Here is a 23329-nt window from a genome sequence, read left to right on the forward strand (position 1 = left end):
CATGTTCTTCTAGAGATGCTGTCACTTATATAACACCAGGACCAAGAATCATAGTGATCTAGGGAGTAGAGTAGGACTGTGTCCATGTGTGTGTGTGTTTGTATGTGTGTTTGCGTGTTTGTTTGTGTGTGCGTACTTGTCAATTGAACACCACTTTTTTTACACCGCTCCTCACCCTCTATGCTAATCATTTTTCCTTCTGCTCTCTCACACACACACACACACACAAAGATTCAGGCATGCATGTTAGACTTTGATTCTATAGCTGGGACCATGAGCTATTGGACCAGGCCTGCGTCATTCTGACCCCTACAGCCTATTTGGTCGACTCCAGATTGCTCCAGTCCACTACAGACCGCCAAAGATCACCACAGAGCATTTACTGTGAGTCCATTACAAACTATTTCCAACAAGTTTAGACCAATTCAGAAACAGTTTCAGTCCACCTCAGCGCTCCTCATTGAGGCTGGAAGAAGCACCGGTAGCTCTGGTAGGGTCTGTGCCAGAGTGTTTTAATGTGTGTGTTTTCTTCGAGGCAATCAGTAAATAATCCATTGTGTTTGAGCGTGTACCTCCAATCAGGTTTGTGGAGTAACGGATTACAAAACAACTGTAACTGGAATACGTTACGATACCAGAAAAAATATTGTAATCAGATTACAGATTACTTCTAAGATTACTTTTAAATTCAGAAAGGATGTGACAAAAAATTGTATTTGACACCTTTCTGATTTCTCAATGACATTCAAATCAACATTGAAAAAAGGTGCAAGTTTAAGTTTGTTCCACCTGAGCGAGTCTGACCACAAGTCAGAGACCAATAGGATGACACACCAAGTGCGTTTGATGGATCGAGGGAAAAGAGCAGGAATAGGCTTTTGTAGGCTACAGTCCAAGCTACAGAATGTGTTCCAATGGTGCGACTGCTGTCGGCATCCAAAGATTATCCAACTTGAATAAACACTTGGAGGTAAGGATGACAGCAGTGGTGTAGCCTACGGGTAATACGGATATAACTTATTATTAATATCTTCATAGCGCATTGATGTGAATCACACTGCTGCTCTCTCAATTAGATATTTGCGCCTTACGGGTTGTGGTTGTTGTGGATGGCTGTTCACAAATTAATACATGTAAGTGTATTTCAACCCAATAATGATTGAACTCAAGAAATTTAAGCTGGTTTTAAATCATTGTTTTTGCGACCATACGAAAGCAACAGCTGCAGTGCGGATCCCAGCCTACGAAATAGAATCTTGAGGGAGTTCCTCCCTTCTAAACTTCCCTGTGCTATTCTGCTCTATACTGGCAAAAAAAAATTGTCACTTGCATAGTTTTTGGTAGTTCTCAAAGCATGCCATTCCGAGAGCAGCATTTATTTTTTAACTCAAAGCAATGAGCCCAAAGAGTCCTTCATGCCAACACAATCTTAAACAAGAGAGTAGGCTAATAAGTACTTTATTTTTGGATTATGCTCAGGAAAAACTATTTGGCTAATCCTCAGCGCATTCCGAAAGTATTCAGTCCCCTTGACTTTTTCAACATTTTGTTACATTACAGCTATATTATGAAATTGATTAAATTACTTTTTTTCCTTATCAATCTACACACAATACCCAATAATGACAAAGAGAAAACAGGTTTCTAGAAATGTTTGCAAATGTATTAAAAATAGAAAACCTAAATACCTTTAGAAGTATTCAAACCCTTTGCTCTGAAACTCGAAATTGAGCTCAGGTGCATCCTGTTTCCATTGATCATCCTTGAGATGTTTCTACAACTTGATTGGAGTCCACCTGTGGTAAATTCAATTGATTGGACATGATTTGGAAAGGCACAGACCTGTCTATATAAAGTCCCACAGTTGCCAGTGCATGTCAGAGCAAACACCAATGGATGCAAAAACCAAGCCATGATGTCAAAGGAATTGTCCGTAACGTTCCGAGACAGGATTGTATCGAGGCACAGATCTGGGGAAGGGTACTAAAAAATGTCTGCACCCGGTTGCGATGCAGTGCCTTAGACCGCTGCACCACTCGGGAGGCCCTCAGAACAAGATTATTGACGAAAAACGCTAACCAGCACCTTTTCAGGGGAAAGTAATCTAAAAGTAACTGAAAGTAATCAGATTATGTTACTGAATTTGAGTAATCCAAAAGTTACGTTACTAATAACAAGGTACAGGTAACTAGGTAACTAGTAACTGTAATGGATTACATTTAGAAAGTAACATACCCAACCTTGCCTTCAATGCAACACAAACATGTCAGAGCCTGTATCACTCAAACTAAAGGCCACGTGTATGACTAAGGCCAGTGTGTGACCTCTGTGTGTATGTATTTTCTGTCTTTGTGTCCGCTGTGTTAGGCATGAACTCGCTTGAGCTGGCATTCGGAGAGACACAAACTGCTCAACACACATGAACACACACACATACGCACGCACGCACGCACACACACACCAACACACATTGAACACAACACACACAAACACACACACACACACACACACACACACACACACACACACACACACACACACACACACACACACACACACACACAACACACACACACACACACACACACACACACACAATAGTGAGCAGTCTTGCTGTTTGCCTCCATGGCAAACCCCCCCCCCCCCCCCACACAGCCTAAAAGAAGACCCAAAACATGCCGAAACATCTACAGATCAAAATAATCGCTACACAGTTACAACTCCATAATGACCAGTGTCCATATTGACATAGAGAGCCAGTACTGGCCCATTGTTGTGTTACGGATGATCTGGAGATGGCTAATGAACATCAGTGTTTAGACGAAAGAGACCAATCCAGTCTCCCACAGTCATCTAAACCACTTCTAAAGCCAGTGTCAGCCTAGAGGAGTACAGTGGTACTGTAAGATAAATGTCGATTGCTCTTTCTTACACACACACGTACACATAAACTAAGACAGGGGTAGAAACAACAGCTAACATCACATGAGCCGATAGTCAGCACCAATATATTGCTCAGAACTGGGAACCGTGTGTGTGTGTGTGGTGTGTGTGTGTGGTGTGTGTGTGTGTGTGTGTGTGGTGTGGTGTGTGTGTGTGTGTGTGGTGTGTGGGTGTGTGGTGTGTGTGTGTGTGTGTGTGTGTGGTGTGGTGTGTGCGTGTGTGTGTCTATAAAGTAATAAGGACTGTGTGTGTGGGGACTGTGTGTCTGGTAAATCCAACAGGAATGTAAACCCTTGTCTCTCTCAGAGGAACTGGCGAACAGTGCTGACACACACACACACACTGTGGACACACACATCCGGCTGGATTCTGAGCGGCCTGTGTTTGCTGTTTTAAGCTCAAATAAAGTTTGGAGGACTTACACTGATGGTAAATAGGTGCTAGATCACCTACTCTGGTCCATTGTAACGCCAGAGGACAGTGTCACTCCACTCCACTGGGCGACAAGTCTGTCACAAAACTGCACTGAACTCCTGTTTGTTACTAGCATGATAAGTGAGGTGTCTACCCATCATCTCTCTACGGCTGAAGCAGATACAGCCTATTACAAGGTTGAGATCCAGTTAAGTGAGACCCTCCTGAGTGAGGTGACCTTCAGTGCTCAGACAACGTTACATTACTGGCAAAGGACTTTAAGTACATTGAACTTTGCTCTTAACGCTAGCAGACAATGCTTGAATGCACACACACACACCACACGTGTGTGCACCACACAAAGAAACACACACACTATACACGAAAACAACCACCACACTATACACGAAACACACCACATATACACCGAAACACACACATATACACTGAACACCACATAATCACTGAAACACACCACATATACACTGAAACACACCACCTATACACCGAAGCACACCACATATACACGAAACACACCAACTAATACACTGAAACACAACCAGCATATACACCAAGCACACCACATATACACTGAAACACGACCAACATATACACCGAACAGCACACACACATACTACACCAAAACACACAACATATACACCAAACACACCACATATACACCAAAAACAACACCACATATACACCGAAGCACACCACATATAACACCACAAACACACCACATATCACCGAAACACACCACACATATACACTGAACCACAACACATATGGCGGCAGACAGGCTAAAGCCTGTGTAGCTGGACGGAGTGTTGTGTTCTTTTGAAGCCTCACTATGAAAACATCCCTCAGCTTCACACACATTTCTGAACAAACACACAGAGCTATGGAACGGGATAATTATCAGTTTAATACAAACCCCACATGCTCTACTAATCCTTCAAATACACTCTGAGGCCTATAAAAACACATAAAAACTCACGCAACGCACGGACACCACACACACACACACACACACACACACACACACACCACACACACACACACACACAACACACACAACACACACACAACACACACACACACACACACACACACACACACACACAGCCCACAAGAGAAATGGAATGACGACCTGCATCACCTTCTCAAAGAAAACACACTCCATGAAATATTGAGTGAACTATAGCAGTAAAGCGTTTCTCTTCATGGGACTCAGAGTTACACACACTGCTAGGAGAAGTAGGTCTGGGTACTTAAACATTTCCCTGCGTTAGCCACTCTGCTACCCGCCGCACATTACTCTGGCCCCCCAACACTCATCTGTCTGTTAACACTAGGGGCCTGGTGGACGAGCTGCGCACATGGCCCCTCGCTGTCGCTGTTCATGGGGGGCTGTGTGTGTGTGTGTGTCACAGAGCAGCTGTCACAGACTGGCGTAACATAAGCCCTTATTAGACTCCATTAGTCGTCAGTGAAACTAATAAGAGATTGTCAAATACACCCAAACATTCACACTACTCACACTGACAGGAGAGAGAGTGAGAGAGCGAAAGAGAGAGCGAGAGCGCAGCAGGAGGTATTGCCTCACACTACCATTTGTCTGCCTTCCTTTTAAAGGAAAGGAGCTTCTCTCTGTTACCCTTGACACCAGAACTTGACCTATGAGATTGGCTTTGATCTTTCATTAAACTAAACATGACTCATTCATCCTTCCACTCACTCATCCATAGAATAGTGAATGCACAGAGAGTAGATCAATATCTTCACATAGCGCTCAACACAGCACTTTCCCATCTGAAAGGAGAGAAGAGGAGTAGATGGTCTCTTGACGTGTCGGAGCTGTAGTCATTTCTTTGGGCTCCCACTGGATCCAACACACACTATATCACCATATTATAATATCTTTAAACACCATATGATACAACGTCATCTTCTCCAGGCCTATTTCCCAGCCCTGCACCCGGGTCAAAACACCCAAAACACCAGCCCAGTAACCTTTCATGACCCAGTCCTCAGCAGCACACACCCTTCTCTCTGATATCCCCCTCTCTCCATGGCCTCCAACAGCAGACACACACACAGAGAACTATGATCCTTCCTCTGTTCTGATGAGGTGAGAGAGGAGGAGCTCACTGATATACAGTAACTACTGCAAGCTGGTCCCTCTACCATATAAAACACAGAGCTCCTCTCTCAACCCTCATACACACATCCCGTATCTGGTTTCTAGTGGTAGAGCAAAGGCCAGAAATGGCCGACAGATATAAGGTGTGTGTACATATGCAGTAGATCAGGAGTTTACCACAGCTGAAACCACGCTTTCAAAACATTACAAGGTACTGTACACACTCAGAGCCTATGTTGAAGTTACTGTATATTTCAGCAATGGAGTGGGAGGGAGGTGAAAGAGAGAGATAAAATAAAGGGGAGAGAGAGGGGGAGAAAGAGAGAGATAAAATAAAGGGGAGAGAGAGGGGGTGAAAGAGAGAGATAAAATAAAGGGGAGAGAGAGGGGGAGAAAGAAGTAGAAAAAGAAAGAAGGAAATGCATTCAGTGAACATTATGACGCTGTGTCTTACCTTGGCAGGAGCTCCCTCTGTCCTCATAGCCAACGTTACACAGACACTTCCCTATGGGCACTAGCCACTCCCCCTCTGTACTACAGTACATACGCGGTGGCTCCTCCTCCTTGGAGTGATTGACACAAGAGCCCTTCACCTCCACCAATGACTGAGAGTCCATGGGCACCGTGTCAGGGAAGGAGGCCAAGTTCCTCACAATGAATGGGCACTTCTTAAAGTAGACCCTGACTGACACCAGCGCCACACACGCCCCCACGTCCTGGAACGCCAGGTAGAAGCCCTTCTTGGTAACAGGCCCCACCTCCCGGACCTCCGTGTTGAGCTTCAGGATGCGGTCCCCCAGGTCCATCTGGGTGAAGCTCTCGTCTGCAGCGATGGTGTCGATCTTAGAGAACTGGTGTTCTCTGAAGTGACTGCCCTGGTCCTCATCTGTCTCCATGTACAGCAGGTTGAAGGTCTCCTTGCAGGTCCCCAGGACCAGGGGGATGGAGTTACAGTCTCTCAGGGTGAACTTTAGCTCCACGTAGATCTTCTGGGCCGACTGGCGGGGGATCCAGTTGGTCCTCAGCCAGTTGTTCTGACTGTACTCCATCACGTTACACACCTGGAAGGTCCTGATGGGAGTGTAGTGCTCGTCTACTCCGCTGATCTCCTCCCACTGAGAAGAGAGAGATGGAGGGGGGAGGAAAGAGATGGAGGGGGGAGGAGAGAGATGGAGGGGGGAGGAAAGAGAATGAAGTAATTCATTTTCTAAACACACCAGGATACTCATACATCATGTAGTTTAGTCTCCCTGTCCCAGCGGTTAAACATTGAATCAAAGCTGTGATGAATAGGGAAACACTTGAACAATGGTTATTATTGTGGTTAAAGTGACACGTGTGATAATGTATGGCTTTAAATGCCATTATTCTCCATCAGAGTGAGTGGATAAATGAATGGATAAGTATTTCCTACACACAGAGGCCTGCTCTGGGTAAGAGGAACTTTAGTTTAATGATGAACGGAGAGTCTGTGTTTTCTATTACAATAATAGTGATTTATTTGGCAACCAACAGCATTATAATTTCTCTCCTTTTAACCCTCTCTTTCTCTCTCTCAAGGCCTCTACTAAAGCCAGGTATTCTTTTCATACACGTCTTCCACATATGGAAGTCTCTTTACAGCATTAGAGAGGACTCTTTCTCCTCTTCATTCCACAGAACTTTAGCTTCCACTCCTAAGAGGAGCCGCTACTCAGCTGCAATCCCTGGCACAAGGTTAGGAACAAACTTCTCCCTCTCTCTCTGAAAGGAGATCACTGTGGGATGTAGGAACCAGGATTTATACTATTATGACTTTATACCTTCATGTACAGCGATATGATGCAAATTAAAATAGATCAACTTTGACTCAGTGATTGCTCTTTCCACTAATACTGTCTTGGTATGACTTCCCTCTGGGATGCACACACACTGGAATACACAAAACCACACACACACCACACACACACAACAAACACAACACACCACAGACACTTACACGCACGCACTAGCACGGCACGCACGCACAGCACTGCACTGCACGCACGCACTGCACGCACTGCACGCACCGCACGCACGCCCGCACGGCACGCACGCTACACGCAACAGCACACCACACACACACACACACACACACACACACACACACACACACAGTCTAACACACACACTCCACCCACACACACACAACACACACAGATGACACACCACACAGTGCTCAGTTACCTGCGCTGCCACCTGGATTTCATGTGTGTATGTGTGTGTGTGTGTGTGTGTGTGTGTGTGTGTGAGAGAGATTCTATTCACAGAATGCTGTCTTTTAAACCAGTGCTGCCAAAACATATGAAAATGTTTATATGATGTGCAGCTCATACACAGGAGAATAGCATATTACATGGACCATCCCTACCATACATGACATAATTCTGACAAAAATTCACCCCTCCCTCGCTCCTTCCACTCTTTCTTCCTCTCTTTCTTCATCTCTCTTTGACACACACACAGCATGAGATGTCATCTCTCAACTGCACAGGTCTCTCGCTCCTCTCCAGCTCTGATGATGACAGTGGCTTGTATAATTATCTCTTTTGCAGTACTGATACCAACAAGGGGGAGAGGGGGGGGGGGGTAAGAGAGAGGGAGAGAGATAAAGAGAGGGAGAAATGAAATGGGAAACCAGTTGGTATGGTTTGCAAAGCCCAACCTTACACCATGTGTGCAATTGGCTAATGAGGCCAATGAGGCCAATGAGGCCATTGAGCACACACACACACACACACACAACACACACACCACCACACACACACACACACTCACACCACACACACACACACACACCTCGCTGCAGCGGGGCAGTGAGAGAGGAGAGCTGGTGTTTCAGAGAGAGAGATATGTATAACCTTATAATCCTTCTCCTGATCACGTTACAGTGGAATTACATTGGTTTAGACAAGACTGTCATGTCTACAGCCCTGTAGTAGTATTATATACATGACCTCTGTGATTTAGCCTTCACACACACACACACAACACACACACACACACACACACACACACCACACACACCACACACACACACACCACACACACACACACACACACACACACACACACACACATTGTACGTATAAGTACACACACTTTCACACCACACACACACACACACACACACACACACACACACACACACACACCACCACACACACACAACACACACACACACACACACACACACAGTTTCTCAGTTCTATACTCTTTCCTCTTCATGTAAATGCCTATGAGGTCAGAATGACAAGAGTTACTGGGTTTCCATTATTGAAGAGGCGAGAGTGGGGGGAGGGAAGAGAAGAGAGAGAGTGGGGAGGGGGGAGAGAGAGAGGGACGAGGGGAGAGAGAGAGAGGGACGAGTGGGAGAGAGAGTGGGGGAAGAGAGAGAGAGGGAGGGGAGAGAGAGAGAGTGGGGGGAGGAGAGAAGTGGGGGGAGGAGAGAGAGAGTGGGGGAGGAGAGAGATGGAGAGAGAGAGAGAGAGAGAGAGAGAGAAGAGAGGAGAGAGAGAGAAGAGGAGAGAGGAGAGAGAGAGAGAGAGAGAGAGAGAGAGAGAAAGAGTGAGTGGGGGGGGGAGAGAGAGAGAGCGGAGAGAGGGAAGGGGAGAGAGAGAAGTGGGCGAGGGGGGAGAGGGGGAGAAGAGAGAGGGAGAGAGAGGAGAGAGATGGGGAGGAGAGAGAGAGTGGCAAACAAACAAACAAACAAACCAAAACAAAGCAAAGTCTTCTCATGCTTTGTTGATTTCAAAAAAAGCCTTCGACTCAATTTGCATGCGGGTCTGGCCTATTACACATTGTGGAAAGTGGTGTTGGGGGAAAAACATACGACATTATAAAATCCATGTACACAAACAACAAGTGTGCGGTTAAAATAGGCATAAAAAACACACACATATCTTCCCACAGGGCCGTGGGGTGAGACAGGGATGCAGCTTAAGCCCCACCCTCTTCAACACATACATCAACGAATTGGCGAGGGCGCTAGAAAAGTCTGCAGCACCCGGCCTCACCCTACTAGAATCTGAAGTCAAAGGTCTACTGTTTGCTGATGATCTGGTGCTTCTGTCCCAGCCAAGGAGGGCCTACAGAGCACCTAGATCTTCTGCACAGATTCTGTCAGACCTGGGCCCTGACAGTAAATCTCAGTAAGACAAAAAGAATGGTGTTCCAAAAAAGGTCCAGTTGCCAGGACCACAAATACAAATTCCATCTAGACACTGTTGCCCTAGAGCACACAAAAAACTATACATACCTTGGCCTAAACATCAGTGCCACAGGTAACTTCCACAAAACTGTGAACGATCTGAGACACAAGTCAAGAAGGGCATTCTATACCATCAAAAGGAACATAAAATTTGACAAAAATACTAAAAATACTTGAATCAGTTATAGAATCCATTGCCCTTTATGGTTGTGGCGTCTGGGGTCCGCTCACCAACCAAGAATTCACAAAATGGGACAAACACCAAATTGAGACTGCATGCAGAATTCTGAAAAAATATCCTCCGTGTACAACGTAGAACACCAAATAATGCATGCAGAGCAGAATTAGGCCGATACCCACAAATTATCAAAATCCAGAATAGAGCCGTTAAATTCTAAAACCACCTAAAAGGAAGCAATTCCCAAACCTTCCATAACAAAGCCATCACCTACAGAGAGATGAACCTGGAGAAGAGTCCCCTAAGCAAGCTGGTCCTGGGGCTCTGTTCACAAACACAAACGCACCCCACAGAGCCCCAGGACAACAACACAATTAGAACCAACCAAATCACAAGAAAACAAAAAGATAATTACTTGACACATTGGAAAGAATTAACAAAAAAACTGAGCAAACTAGAATGCTGTTTGGTCCTAAACAGAGAGTACACAGTGGCAGAATACCTGACCACTGTGACTGACACAAACTTAAGGACAGCTTTGACTATGTACAGACTCAGTGAGCATAGCCTTGCTATTGAGAAAGGCCACTGTAGGCAGACTTGACTCTGAAGAGAAGACAGGCTATGTGCACACTGCCCACAAAATGAGGTGGAAACTGAGTTGCACTTCCTAACCTCCTGCCAAATGTATGACCATATTAGAGACACATATTTTCCTCAGATTACACAGATCGACAAAGAATTTGAAAACAAACCCGATTTTGATAAACTCCCATATCTACTGGGTGAAATACCACAGTATGCAATCACAGCAGCAAGATTTGTGACCTGTTGCCACAAGAAAAGGTCAACCAGTGAAGAACAAACACCATTGTAAATACAACCAATATTTATGCTTATTTATTTTCCCTTTTGAACTTCAACCATTTGTACATCGTTACAACACTGTATATAGACATAATTTGACATTTGTAATGTCTTATTCTTTTGGTACTTCTGTGAGTGTAATGTTTACTGTTAATTTTTATTGTTTATTTCACTTTTGTATATTATCTACCTCACTTGCTTTGGCAAGGTTAAACATATGTTTCCCATGCCAATAAAGCCCCTTGAATGAACGAGAGAATTGAGAGAGAGAGAGAGAGTGGGGGAGGAGAGAAGAGAAGAGGGAGGGAGGGAGGGAGGGAGGGAGGGAGGGAGGGAGGGAGAGGGAGGGAGGAGGGAGGAGGGGAGGGAGGGAGGCGAGGGAGGGCAGGAGGGAAAAATTACTGTATAAAATTTATAATTCAAATTCTGAGGTATATTGTATGCTCCCAAAAATGTAGACATTTTATTATTTTATACTAATACAAAATGATTGACACCCCTGTTTCAATACCTTTCAATACCTCACCTTGCAACGATAACGGCACTGAGCCTTTTCTTCTGAGCTGGAGAACACATTGGGAGGGACCTTAGACCATTCCTCTATACAGAATCCTTCTAGATATTTGGACATTCCTTCGTCTGCGGTTATTAACTGCCCTCTTTAAATCAAACCACAGGTTTTCAATAGGTTTTAAGTCCGGAGACTGAGTTGGCCATTTAAAAACGTAGATTTTGTGACCAATTAATATCAAGATACACCACCATATTTTACATGGTGTGCATGGCCAAAGAGCTCTATCTTCATATCGTCTGACCAAAGCACCGGTTCCAATCCATGTACCAACGCAGTTAAGCCAACTCCAGGTGTTTACATTTATTGGATAACATGAAAATAAAGCTCTTTGGCCACGCACACCAGTGGTGTGTTTAGAGTCGAAATGAGAATACATCAGCAGAAATGAACCTACTGTAAAATATGGTGGTGGATCTTTGATGTTATGGGGCTATTTTGCTTCAACTGGTCCTGGGGCCTTTGTTAAAAGCCCCTAGAGTAGATGTCCATGCGAAAAAATCGTTTTAACATAATAATAAATAATTAAAAAATCTCATCAAAATCCATCTGTTTCAGCTAGAGATATCTGTTTTTTGCATGGGCATCGTCTCAATCTACCGCACTAGTCAATGTCGGCCTTCCACATCTGTGGTGGAAGGAAGCAGAGCTACAGCGGTGTTTGTCAGGCCAGGAGACATCCCGAAAATCAGTCTTCTCATGAAAACGTCTGTAGCGTCCGAACGGTTTGGGCTACACACTAGTATGACTACCCCTGACCTCTGACCCCAGGTCACAACTGTGGGGGGGTCATAGGGAGGTCAGTGTGTGAACTTGCCCCTGGCTGAGAGGAGGATAAGGGCTCTGTGATCTGTGCTGTAGGTAGAACAGGCTGCAGCAGTAAAACCGGGGGGAACCTGAGACACTGAGGCTGGTCCACCTAACGACCACATCAGACACTCTGACAAACTGACCAATCAGCAGTCTGCACAGGGCACTTCAAAGGACTGAGGGATAGCTTCAGTCAAGTGACACATTTAGACACATTTACAACAAATTTGGTTGTTTCCTTGTTTTTTTGTGATAAATAATATCAACGCTTGTTCCTGAACACTATTTCGTGCACCATATGTATTTTTATAGTTCAAATACATGCATTCAAGGGTTTAGAAACTAAATGGAGTTTGACTGCTGATATTGATGGCTGTGACCAACACAGAAGGTCAAAGTGGTGAAACCTGAAGCGCCATTGATCTGACTAGTGTCCAATAATGAGTCGGTTTCAGCTGTTAGATTGAGACACAAATCATCGGGAGAGGTGGAAAACCCCTCTCTATTTCTTTATTTCTTTCTCTCTCTTTTTCTCCATTCCCACAGCCTGGCGGTAGCCACCAAAGAGAAGAGCAGAGCGGAGAACAGCTTTAGTTTCCTGCTCTGGGTCGCCGTGACAACTGCACCACATCAGTCAGAAGCTTTTCATCACAGCTTTGACCAGAGAGAAACCATAACACACTCTACACCCCTCCTCCAAACCCCTTTATATCCCCCCTATAGTCCCCCACTATAGCAGCCTCTCTCCAAGCCCCACCATGTGCTAATCTCTCGTTTATGGACAGGCTTTTCTCTTCTCTCCCAGTGCAGCTGGGGACCTCTCACTCTGTCAGTCAGTCAGTATGTATTTGGGGGAAATATGGTGCTATGGTGACTAAATGAGTTTGGATATTACAATACGTGGAGACTGAGGAGTGGTGGACGCTGGCCAAAAGAGCTGTGCCATTAYGCTCTGGACTGGAGAGCAGTAATGTAGTGTGTCTCTCTGGGATTGGATGAAGCGATGCCAAGAGAGCATAGTGTGTGTAGGGCCAGACCTCAGGCTCCCAGCACCATGTAGAGTTTCTCATTATTCCACACTTCATATGCAGTTGGAGATGAGTTCCTCTTCTGGTTCCTCGGACAATGTGGAATATATCTGTAAATTGGTGAGGGTAAATTGCTAGGGATTTCTTCTTTCAAAGATGTGAAAAGATGTGAAACGTGAGATTATGACACATCCTAACAACGTGTCATAAACTCTTAATCTACAGTGCAATCGGAAAGTATTCAGACCTCTTGACTTTTACCACATTTTGTTACGTTACAGCCTTATTTAAAAATGTATTCAATTGTTTTTTCCCCCTCATCAATCTACACACAATACCCAATTTTTGGGCAAATGTATTAAAAATAAAAAACAGAAAAACCTTATTTACATAAGGATTCAGACCCTTTGCTATGAAACTCGAAATTGAGCTCAGGTGCATCCTGTTTCCATTGATCATCCTTGAGATGTTTCTACAACTTGATTGGAGTCTACCTGTGGTTGTAACGGCTGTCTATCTCTTCCTCCTCATCTGACGAGGAGAGGCGAGAAGGATCGGAGGACCAATACGCAGAGTGGTAAGTTTCCATGTTTTAATATAATCCACGAAAACAAGACACAATACAAAATAACAAAAGWACTAACCGAAACAGTCCCYTGTGGKAACAAACACTGACACYGAAGACAAACACCCACAAACCAACAGTGAAAACAGGCAACCTAAATATGGCTCCCAATCAGAGACAATGCAAAACACCTGCCTCTGATTGAGAACCATATCAGGCTAAATGAACAAACCTAAACATAGAAACAAATAACATAGACTGCCCACCCCAACTCACGCCCTGACCATACTAAATAAAGACAAAACAAAGGAAAATAACAGTCAGAATGTGACAGCGGTAAAATAAATTGATTGAACATGATTTGGAAAGGCACACACCTGTCTATATAAGGTCCCACAGTTGACAGTGCATGTCAGAGCAAAAACCAAGCCATGAGGTCGAAGGAATTGTCCGTAGAGCTCAGAGACAGGATTGTGTCGAGGCACAGATCTGGGGAAGGGTACCAAAAAAATTCTGGATTGAAGGTCCCCAAGAAAACAGTGGCCTCAATCATTCTTAAATGGAAGAAGTTTGGAACCACCAAGACTCTTCCTAGAGCTGGCCACCCGGCCAAACTGAGCAATCGGGGAAGAAGGGCCTTGGTCAGGTAGGTGACCAAAAACCCAATGGTCACTCTGACAGAGCTCCAGAGTTCCTCTGTGAAGATGGGAGAACCTTCCAGAAGGACAACCATCTCTGTAGCACTCCACCAATCAAGCTTTTATGGTAAAGTTGCCAGACAGAAGCCACTCCCGCTTGGAGTTTGCCAAAAGCACCTAAAGGGCTTCTCAGACCATGAGAAACAAGAATCTCTGGTCTGATGAAACCAACATTGAACTCTTTGGCCTGAATGCCAAGCGTCACGTCTGGAGGAAACCTGGCACCATCCCTACGGTGAAGCATGGTGGTGACAGCATCATGCTGTGGGGATGGTTTTCAGTGGCAGGGACTGGGAGACTAGTCAGGATCGACGGAAAGATGAATGGAGCAATGTACAGAGGGATCCTTGATGAAAACCTGTTTCAGAGCGCTCAGGACAACAACCCTAAGCACAGCCAAGACCTAAAAATAGCTGCAGCAACCCTCAACATCCAACCTGCCAGAGCTTGAGAGGATCTGCAGAGAAGAATGGGAGAAACTCCACAAATACAGGTGTGCCAAGCTTGTAGTGTCATACCCAAGAAGACTGTAATCGCTGTAATCGCTGCCAAAGGTGCTTCAACAAAGTACTGAGTAAAGGGTCTGAATACTTATGCAAATATGATATTTCCATTTTTTATTTGTAATAAATTAGCAAAAAAAAATCTAATAACCTGCTTTTACGTCGTCATTATGGAGTATTGTGTGTGTAGATTGATGAGGGAAAAAACAATTTACTCTATTTTAGAAAAAGGCTGTAACGTAACAAAATGTGGAAAAAGTCAAGGGGTGCATTGTACATTACTGACCATTACCCACACCCCAGGGCTATGACTGTGAGTCAGAATGAGGCAGGTGTGCACAGTGCGGTTAGGGTACCGTTTTTACTGTAACACTGAAGCATTTTGTGCTGTAACACCGGGTAGCACTTTGCTTACAGCGGCAGAAGACCAGGGTCCCATCTGTCACTGTCAACGTCTGTGTGTGTGTGTGTGTGTGTGTGTGTGTGTGTGTGTGTGTGTGTGTGTGTGTGTGTGTGTGTGTGTGTGTGTGTGTGTGTGTGTCACTAACTGTCTCTTATACACATCTAGATGTGTATAAGAGACAGGTGTGGCCCCCATGCCACTGCGTTATCAGAAATCATTTCAGAGGGTCTGGCTCTCACGGCAAAATGCTTATCTGCCCCCGTCAGCCAACGACGTGAGTAATTATCCATGATTCACCTTGAGGACTTGATCAGCACTCTTTCTCGCTCCTACCGCCCTCTTTTCAGAAAGACATTGGTTTCCGCATAATATTCAGTGTACCATATGATAATCAAACCCATTCTCTGCCTTTTAAAAATGTTCTGAACCTGTCTAACTTTACATAGAGGAGTTCCCACTCTCAAAGGTCATGTCAATTACACAAACTGGGCCTCAAACCTGGGCCTAAATAAACATGAGACATTAAAAGTCAGTGTTCGGTAAGTGTGTTTGGTTCAACCTTATAAAGTAACCTCTAAGTTTTCTAGTGCTGGTAGTTAATATATGGCTGGGGGAAACCAAGGCTGGCAGCTCTATGGAACGAATTAGTGGATTACCTTCAGCTCCAGCCAGCCAGTAACTCTAACACTTAAAGTTCAGAGGAGGGATTGGCTGCAGGAGACTGCAAGGCCAGTAGTGCAACTGGTAGACAAATAAACACAGAACCACACAGACATACATACTACACACACACACACCCACAACCACAACCACGCACACACACACAGACTATGGCAGAGGTAGAGACACAGGAGGATGTAGGTGGATTAGGGAAGGGAAGGAAGTCGTGCTGTTTGGTGTTGTTTTGATTGCTGTGTTGAGATACTAAGTTAGCTGGGTTTTATTAACGTGTTGTTTGATTGCTGTGTTGAGATACTAAGTTAGCTGGGTTTTATTAACGTGTTGTTTGATTGCTGTGTTGAGATACTAAGGTTAGTTGGTTTTATTAAACGTGATTGTTTGATTGCTGGTGTTGAGCATACCTAAGTTAGCTGGGTTTTTATTTGCTCACGCCCTGGCCTTAGTATTCTTTGTTTTCTTTATTATTTTAGTTAGGTCAGGGTGTGACATGGGTAATGTTTGTGTTTTGTCTGTTTGGGTGGTTAATATGGTAACAGGGGGTGTTGGGTTAGTGTATGAGTTTTGTGTTGAGTGAATGTTTCTAGTATGTCTATGGTTGAGTGTATGTTTCTAGTATGTCTATGGTTGCCTGAGTGGTTCTTCAATCAGAGACAGATGTCTTTCATTTGTCTCTGATTGGGAGCCATATTTAAGGCAGCCATAGCATCATGATTTGTGGGTAATTGTCTATGTGGTAGTGTTTGTGTCAGCAACTATTTTTTCTATATAGCTTCACGGTCGTCTGTTGTTATTTTGTTAGTTTGTGTATAGTGTTCGTTTCGTGGTTTTCTCTTCTAATAAAGAAGATGTATTTTTCACACGCTGCGCTTGGTCCAATCTCTCACCGCAAGAGATCGTGACATTATTAACGTGTTTGTTTGATTGCTGTGTTGAGATACTAAGTTAGCTGGGTTTTATTAACGTGTGTTTGATTGCTGTGTTGAGATACTAAGTTAGCTGGGTTTTATTAACGTGTTGTTTGATTGCTGTGTTGAGATACTAAGTTAGCTGGGTTTTATTAACGTGTTGTTTGATTGCTGTGTTGAGATACTAGTTAGCTGGGTTTATTAACGTGTTGTTTGATTGCTGTGTTGAGATACTAAGTTAGCTGGGTTTTATTAACGTGTTGTTTGATTGCTGTGTTGAATACTAAGTTAGCTGGGTTTATTAACGGGTTGTTTGATTGCTGTGTTGAGATACTAAGTTAGCTGGGTTTTATTAACGTGTTGTTTGATTGCTGTGTTGAGATACTAAGTTAGCTGGGTTTTATTAACGTGTTGTTTGATTGCTGTGTTGAAATACTAAGTTAGCTGGGTTTTATTAACATGTGTTGTTGCTCTGTTGTTGCCAACAATTCAAACCATATTATAAGCTGACCCTCCTCTGCTTTAACAAAATGAAGAAATGCAATCTGTCTCCCTATCCCACCCATATGGTGAGTCTATCACCTACTTAACCTATGTGTAGGTTAATACCACTTGGGGGGGTACTAAGCTAACATATGGAATAGTTTTAAGATGGTCATATCATGGATCATTTAGCTATTTGATTTTGAATTTTAAGATGCCTTTAGGTATATTTTAAGATTTTTTTATTAAATATATAGAATTTGGCCTTTACTTTTATAACACATAGAAACGCATTGAATAACACATTCAGAAATAGCAACAACAACAACAACAAAAAAGAGATATAAGAAAGCTCAGGAAATATATATATATTTTTGGACACATATTTAAACCCTTATTTTTGTTGGCACAAAACTACCTCCATACTTTCATTAGTTTGTTAGGTTACCTTCAGGCCAGTCCCGTAACACTTGTGGGGGTCGTAGAACATGTTGGTGAGAGTTTCCCCTTTCCATAGTGGGATCATATTAGTTTTGGCTCAAACGGTTCAGACGCTACAGACAGAAGTTGGCACATCGGCGTTACCGGCTCCAGATGAGTCCCGTGACTCTTGTAGGGGTCGTAGAGTAAAAGGGAGAACACCATTGTGTTCATGAGAGTCAGTTTATTGGCCAAACCGTATAGACGTTTTCGTGAGAAGACCAATTTTCGGGATGTCTCCTGGCATGATAAACACCGCTGTAGCTCTGCCTCCTCCACCGTAAACGCGGAAGGCCGACATAGGCGGATGCAGTGGATTGAGATGCAGCCATGCAAAAAAACGGATGTCTCTCGCTTAAACGGACGTATTTTGACTGGGATTCTTTTATTATGTTACTTAGATTTAGACTCTTAAGGATTGTTAATCCCACTTCATTCATAGGATAACAGAAAATAAGATTTGTTTGTTTTCAAATGTCCTAAGCACCATTAAAACACTGAAATCTGATGACAGGACAGAATGCTGACAGAGGACAGAATGTGCAGATACTGTATGTGTGCAAGCCATGGGACATGTATGTACTACTCACCCCATGCGATGGGTAGGATATCCATCCCAGCTCCCCCTGGCTGGCTTTGGAGTCCAACAGATTCACTGTAGAGATGAGGAGAGAGAAGAAACAGGGATGAGTGTCGGGATGAGTGCCGGGATGAGTGTCTTATGGGAAAGCAGTTGATTGTGGCAAGCTTGTCTTTGGCACCACTATGTACAGTGGGAATAGAAAGTCACCACCCCCTTTCAAAATGTTCACCTTTTGTTGCCTTACAGCCTGAAATGAAGACACATAAAATTTGACTTTTTACTGCTTTATTTACACACAGTAACCCACAATATCCAAGTGAAAAAAAATATTTAAAAAACTCTATAAATTAATTACAATTAAAACAGTAAAATCCACTATTTGGGTATGTGAACACCCCCCTTAGAATTGCAATTGCAAACTTGCTGAGGTATAACCAACCACCTTCCAGATCACAAATCAAGCTAATTGGCTTCCATCTATGATCAATTATAGTGACTTTGATTAGTTCAGAATTGCACAACTCAACTGCTTAGTAGTGCAATTCAAAGCAAAGAATACACTATGGGCGGAAAGGTACTTCAAAAGATCTACGAGATAAAGCTGTGGAAAGGCACAAGTCAGAGGATGGATATAAAAAGATTTCAAAGGCTTTGTCTATCCCTCGGCGCACAGTTATGACTATTATTAAGAAGTGGAAGGTGTATGGCACCACCCAGACCCTGCATAGATCAGGCCGTCCCTCCAAACTGGATGATCGGGCAAGGAGGAGACTGATCAGAGAGGCTACCAAGAAGCAAATGGCCACTTTGAAGGAGCTTCAGGCCTTTATGGCAAAGACTGGTCAATCTGTGGATGTGACCACAATATCACAAGCTCTCCACGAATCTGGCCTCTATGGGAGGGTGGCAAGAAAAACACCACTCCTCAAAAAAAGCCACATCAAGTCTCGTTTGAGCTTTGCCAAAAAGCACATTGTAGATTCTGAGGCCAAGTGGCAAAAGGTGTTGTGGTCAGATGAGACCAAAATTGAACTTTTTGGCATGAACGCAAAACGATATGTCTGGCGAAAACCCAATACTGTCACACCCTGATCTGTTTCACCTGTCCTCCACCTCCTCCAGGTGTGGCTTATTTTCCCCAGTGTATTTATCCCTGTGTTTCCTGTCTCTCTGTGCCAGTTCATCTTGAATGTCCAAGTCAACCAGTGTGTTTTTCCTGTGCTCCTGATTTTTCTATTCTCTTTTTGCTAGTCCTCCCGGTTTTGACCCTTGCCTGTTTCTGGACTCAGTACCCACCTGCCTGACCATTCTGCCTGCCTTGACGACGAGCTTGTCTGACACTCTGTACCTCCTGGACTCTGAACTGGTTTTGACCTTTTGCCTGTCCACGACCATTCTCTTGCCTACCCTTTTTGGATTATAATACATATCAAAGACTCAAACCATCTGCCTCCCGTGTCTGCATCTGGGTCTCGCCTTGTGCCCTTATGAATACATCTTTCCACCCAAAGAACACCATGTCTACAGTAAAGAACACCATGTCTACAGTAAAGAACACCATGTCATGTTACAGTAAAGAACACCATGTCTAAGTCACGTAAAAGAACACCATGTCTACAGTAAAGAACACCATGTCTACAGTAAAGAACACCAATGTCTACAGTAAAAGAACAACCATGCCTACAGTAAAGAACACCATGTCTACAGTAAAGAACACCATGTCTACAGTAAAGAACACCATGCCTACAGTAAAGAAGAACACCAATGTCTACAGTAAAGAACACCATGCCTTAAGATAAACAACCATGCCTACAGTAAAGAACACCATGCCTACAGTAAAGAACAACCATGCCTAACAGTAAAGAACACCATGCCTACAGTAAAGAACACATGCCTACAGTAAAGAACACCATGCCTACAGTAAAATGAAACACCATGCCTACAGTAAAGAACACCATGCTACAGTAAAGAACACCATGCCCTAACAGCCTAACAGTACAGCACTGCCTACAGTAAAGAACACCATGCCTACAGTAAAGAAACACCATTCTACAGTAAAGAACACCATGCCTACAGTAAAGACACCAATGCCTACGTAAAGAACACCATGCCTACAGTAAGAACACCATGCCTACATAAAGAACACCAATGCCTAACAGTAAAGAACACCATGTCCTACAGTAAAGAACCCATGTCTACAGTAAAGAACACCATGTCTACAGTAAAGAAACCAATGTCTACAGTAAAGAACACCATGCCTACAGTAAAGAACACCATGCCCTACAGTAAAGAACACCATTGCCTACAGTAAAGAACACCATGCCTACAGTAAAGAACACCATGTCCATACAGTAAAGAACACCATGCCTACCAGTAAGAACACATGCTACAGTAAAGAACACCATGCCTACAGTAAAGACACCATGTCCTAAGTAAAGAACACCATGTCTAACAATAAAGAACACCATGCTACAAAAGAACACCATGCTACAGTAAGAACACCAAGTCTACAATAAAGACACCATGCTACAGTAAAGAAACCATGTCTAAGTAAAGACACCATGTCTACAATAAAGAACACCATGCCTACAGTACAGAACACCATGTCTACAAGTAAAGAACACCATGTCTACAATAAGAACACCATGCTACAGTAAGAACACCCATGCCTACAGTAAAGAAACCATGCAAACGTAAGAACACCGCTACAGTAAAGAACACCATGCCTACAGTACAGAACCCATGCCTACAGTAAAGAACACCATGCCTACCTAAAGAACCAATCTACAGTAAAGAACACATGCCTACAGTAAAGAACACATGCTACAGTAAAAGAACACCATGCCTACAGTAAAGAACACCATGCCTACAGTAAAGAACACCATGTCTACAGTAATAAGACCCATTGCCCTACAGGTAAAGAACCACCATGCCTACAGTAAAGAACACCTGCTACAGTAAAGAACAACCATGCACATAAAGAAACACCATGCCTACAGTAAAGAACACCATGTCTACAGTAAAGAACACCATGTCTACAGTAAAGAACCATGTCTAGTAAGACACTATGACAGTAAAGAACACCATGCCCTAACAGTAAGAACACATGCCTACAGTAAAGAACACCATGCTACAGTAAAGAACACAAGCCTACAGTAAAGAACACCATGCACTACAGTAAAGAAACACCATGCTACAGTAAAAACACCATGCCTACATAAAGAACACATGCCTACAGTTAAAGAACACCATGTCTACAGTAAAGAACACATTCTACAATAAAGAACACCAATGCTACAGTAAAGAACACCATGCCTTCAGTCAAAGAACACCATGTCTACAATAAAGTAACACATGCCTCATGTAATAGAACACCATGTCTACAGTAAAGAACACCATGTCTACATAATAAAGAACACCATGCCTACAGTAAGAACACCATGTCTACAGTAAAGAACACCATGTCTACAATAAAGAACACCATGTCTACAGTAAAGAACACATGCCTACAGTAAAGAACACCATGCACTACAGTAAAGAACACCATGCCTACAGTAAAAGAACACATGTCTACAGTAAAGAACCACCATGCTACAGTAAAGAACACCATGCCTAACATAAAAACATCACCATGCTACATACAAATGTCTACAGTAAAGAACACCATGCCTACAGTAAAGAACACCATGCCTACAGTAAAGAACACCATGCCTACAGTACAACACGACGGTGGGAGCATCCTGTTGTGGGGGTGTGTGAACCTCCTCTGACTGGTACTGATACACACAGCGGGGTCAGAAAACCACACTTGCTGTTACGAATCTTTGGATCTAAAATCTCTATGCGCCTGTAAAGAGTCGAACACATCGCACCGAATGTGGATTCCCATTCGTCTACCGATCGTTCAGCATGCTGTTGATGTCTGGAAAAGTACCCTCGGCAGGCAGACGCTATTGGTGTGTCTGAGCCTTAACTGTCACTTTCTTTATAAAGGAACCTTTATGCTTTCAGATAAATCATGTGCTCTGAGTGGGCATATGAACAACATTCATTATTGCATTATAAATATGGAAATTATTAGATTATGTCACCAATTCTAGGTTTCAATGCATTCTCAAATGAATTAAACCTCTCACAATTCCAGGGAGCTACGGTTAGATTCTGAGATCTGGATGGTGTGAGGGAAGTGTGTTCTGATGACTAAGACAGGACAGTATGATAGGAGATGTGACCCAGAGACTCTGCTTGGCTGGAGTGTCACTAGTGAAACAACAGAATGTCACAGAGCAGGGAAAAGGCATATTTTATCTTGATTCATTCTTCTCTGTTTTCTAGAGTGGCTGGGATCAGATATTATGAGTGACAAGTGTGTGCTTCGTAAACAACAGTTGTAGACTAACAATGAAATGGTTACCTACGGGCCTTTCCCAATGATGCAGAGAGAAAGAATAGAAAAGTAATAATACATAATAATAAAATAAATAATAAATACACAATGAGTATCGATAAGCAGGCTATATACATGGGGTACCAGTACCGAGTTCATGTGCTGGTGTAGGTACCTGGCTCTGTCAGTCTGTATGTGGAGTTCAGACATGTTCCCAATAGAGAGAGAGTTCAGACATGTTCCCAATGGAGAGAGAGTACAGGATGGAGTATAGAGAGAGCGTACAGGATGGAGTATAGAGAGAGAGTACAGGATGGAGTATAGAGAGAGAGTACAGGATGGAGTATAGAGAGAGAGTACAGGATGGAGTATAGAGAGACTGAGTACAGGATGGCAGTATAGAGAGCGAGTACAGGATGGAGTATAGTGTAATATATATAGTATAAGAGAGAGATTTCA

The 23329-nt window shown here is 43.5% G+C and overlaps 1 protein-coding gene across 1 annotated transcript in view; it reads right to left on the reverse strand.

The window, feature by feature from the left end:
• Positions 1 to 5852: 5852 nt before the first annotated feature.
• Positions 5853 to 23329, reverse strand: part of LOC112069014 (ephrin type-A receptor 3-like) — a 35460-nt gene continuing 17983 nt past the window's right edge. Inside the window, exons 2-3 of the mRNA XM_024136268.2 lie at positions 18491 to 18555; positions 5853 to 6615 (exon numbers count right to left, since the gene is read on the reverse strand). Coding sequence (XP_023992036.1) covers positions 5926 to 6615; positions 18491 to 18555 — 755 coding nt within the window. The 3' untranslated portion in view covers positions 5853 to 5925. The remainder of the gene's footprint in view (positions 6616 to 18490; positions 18556 to 23329) is intronic.

Source organism: Salvelinus sp. IW2-2015, unplaced genomic scaffold (genome assembly GCF_002910315.2).
Source record: "Salvelinus sp. IW2-2015 unplaced genomic scaffold, ASM291031v2 Un_scaffold845, whole genome shotgun sequence".
Taxonomy (NCBI): domain Eukaryota; kingdom Metazoa; phylum Chordata; class Actinopteri; order Salmoniformes; family Salmonidae; genus Salvelinus; species Salvelinus sp. IW2-2015.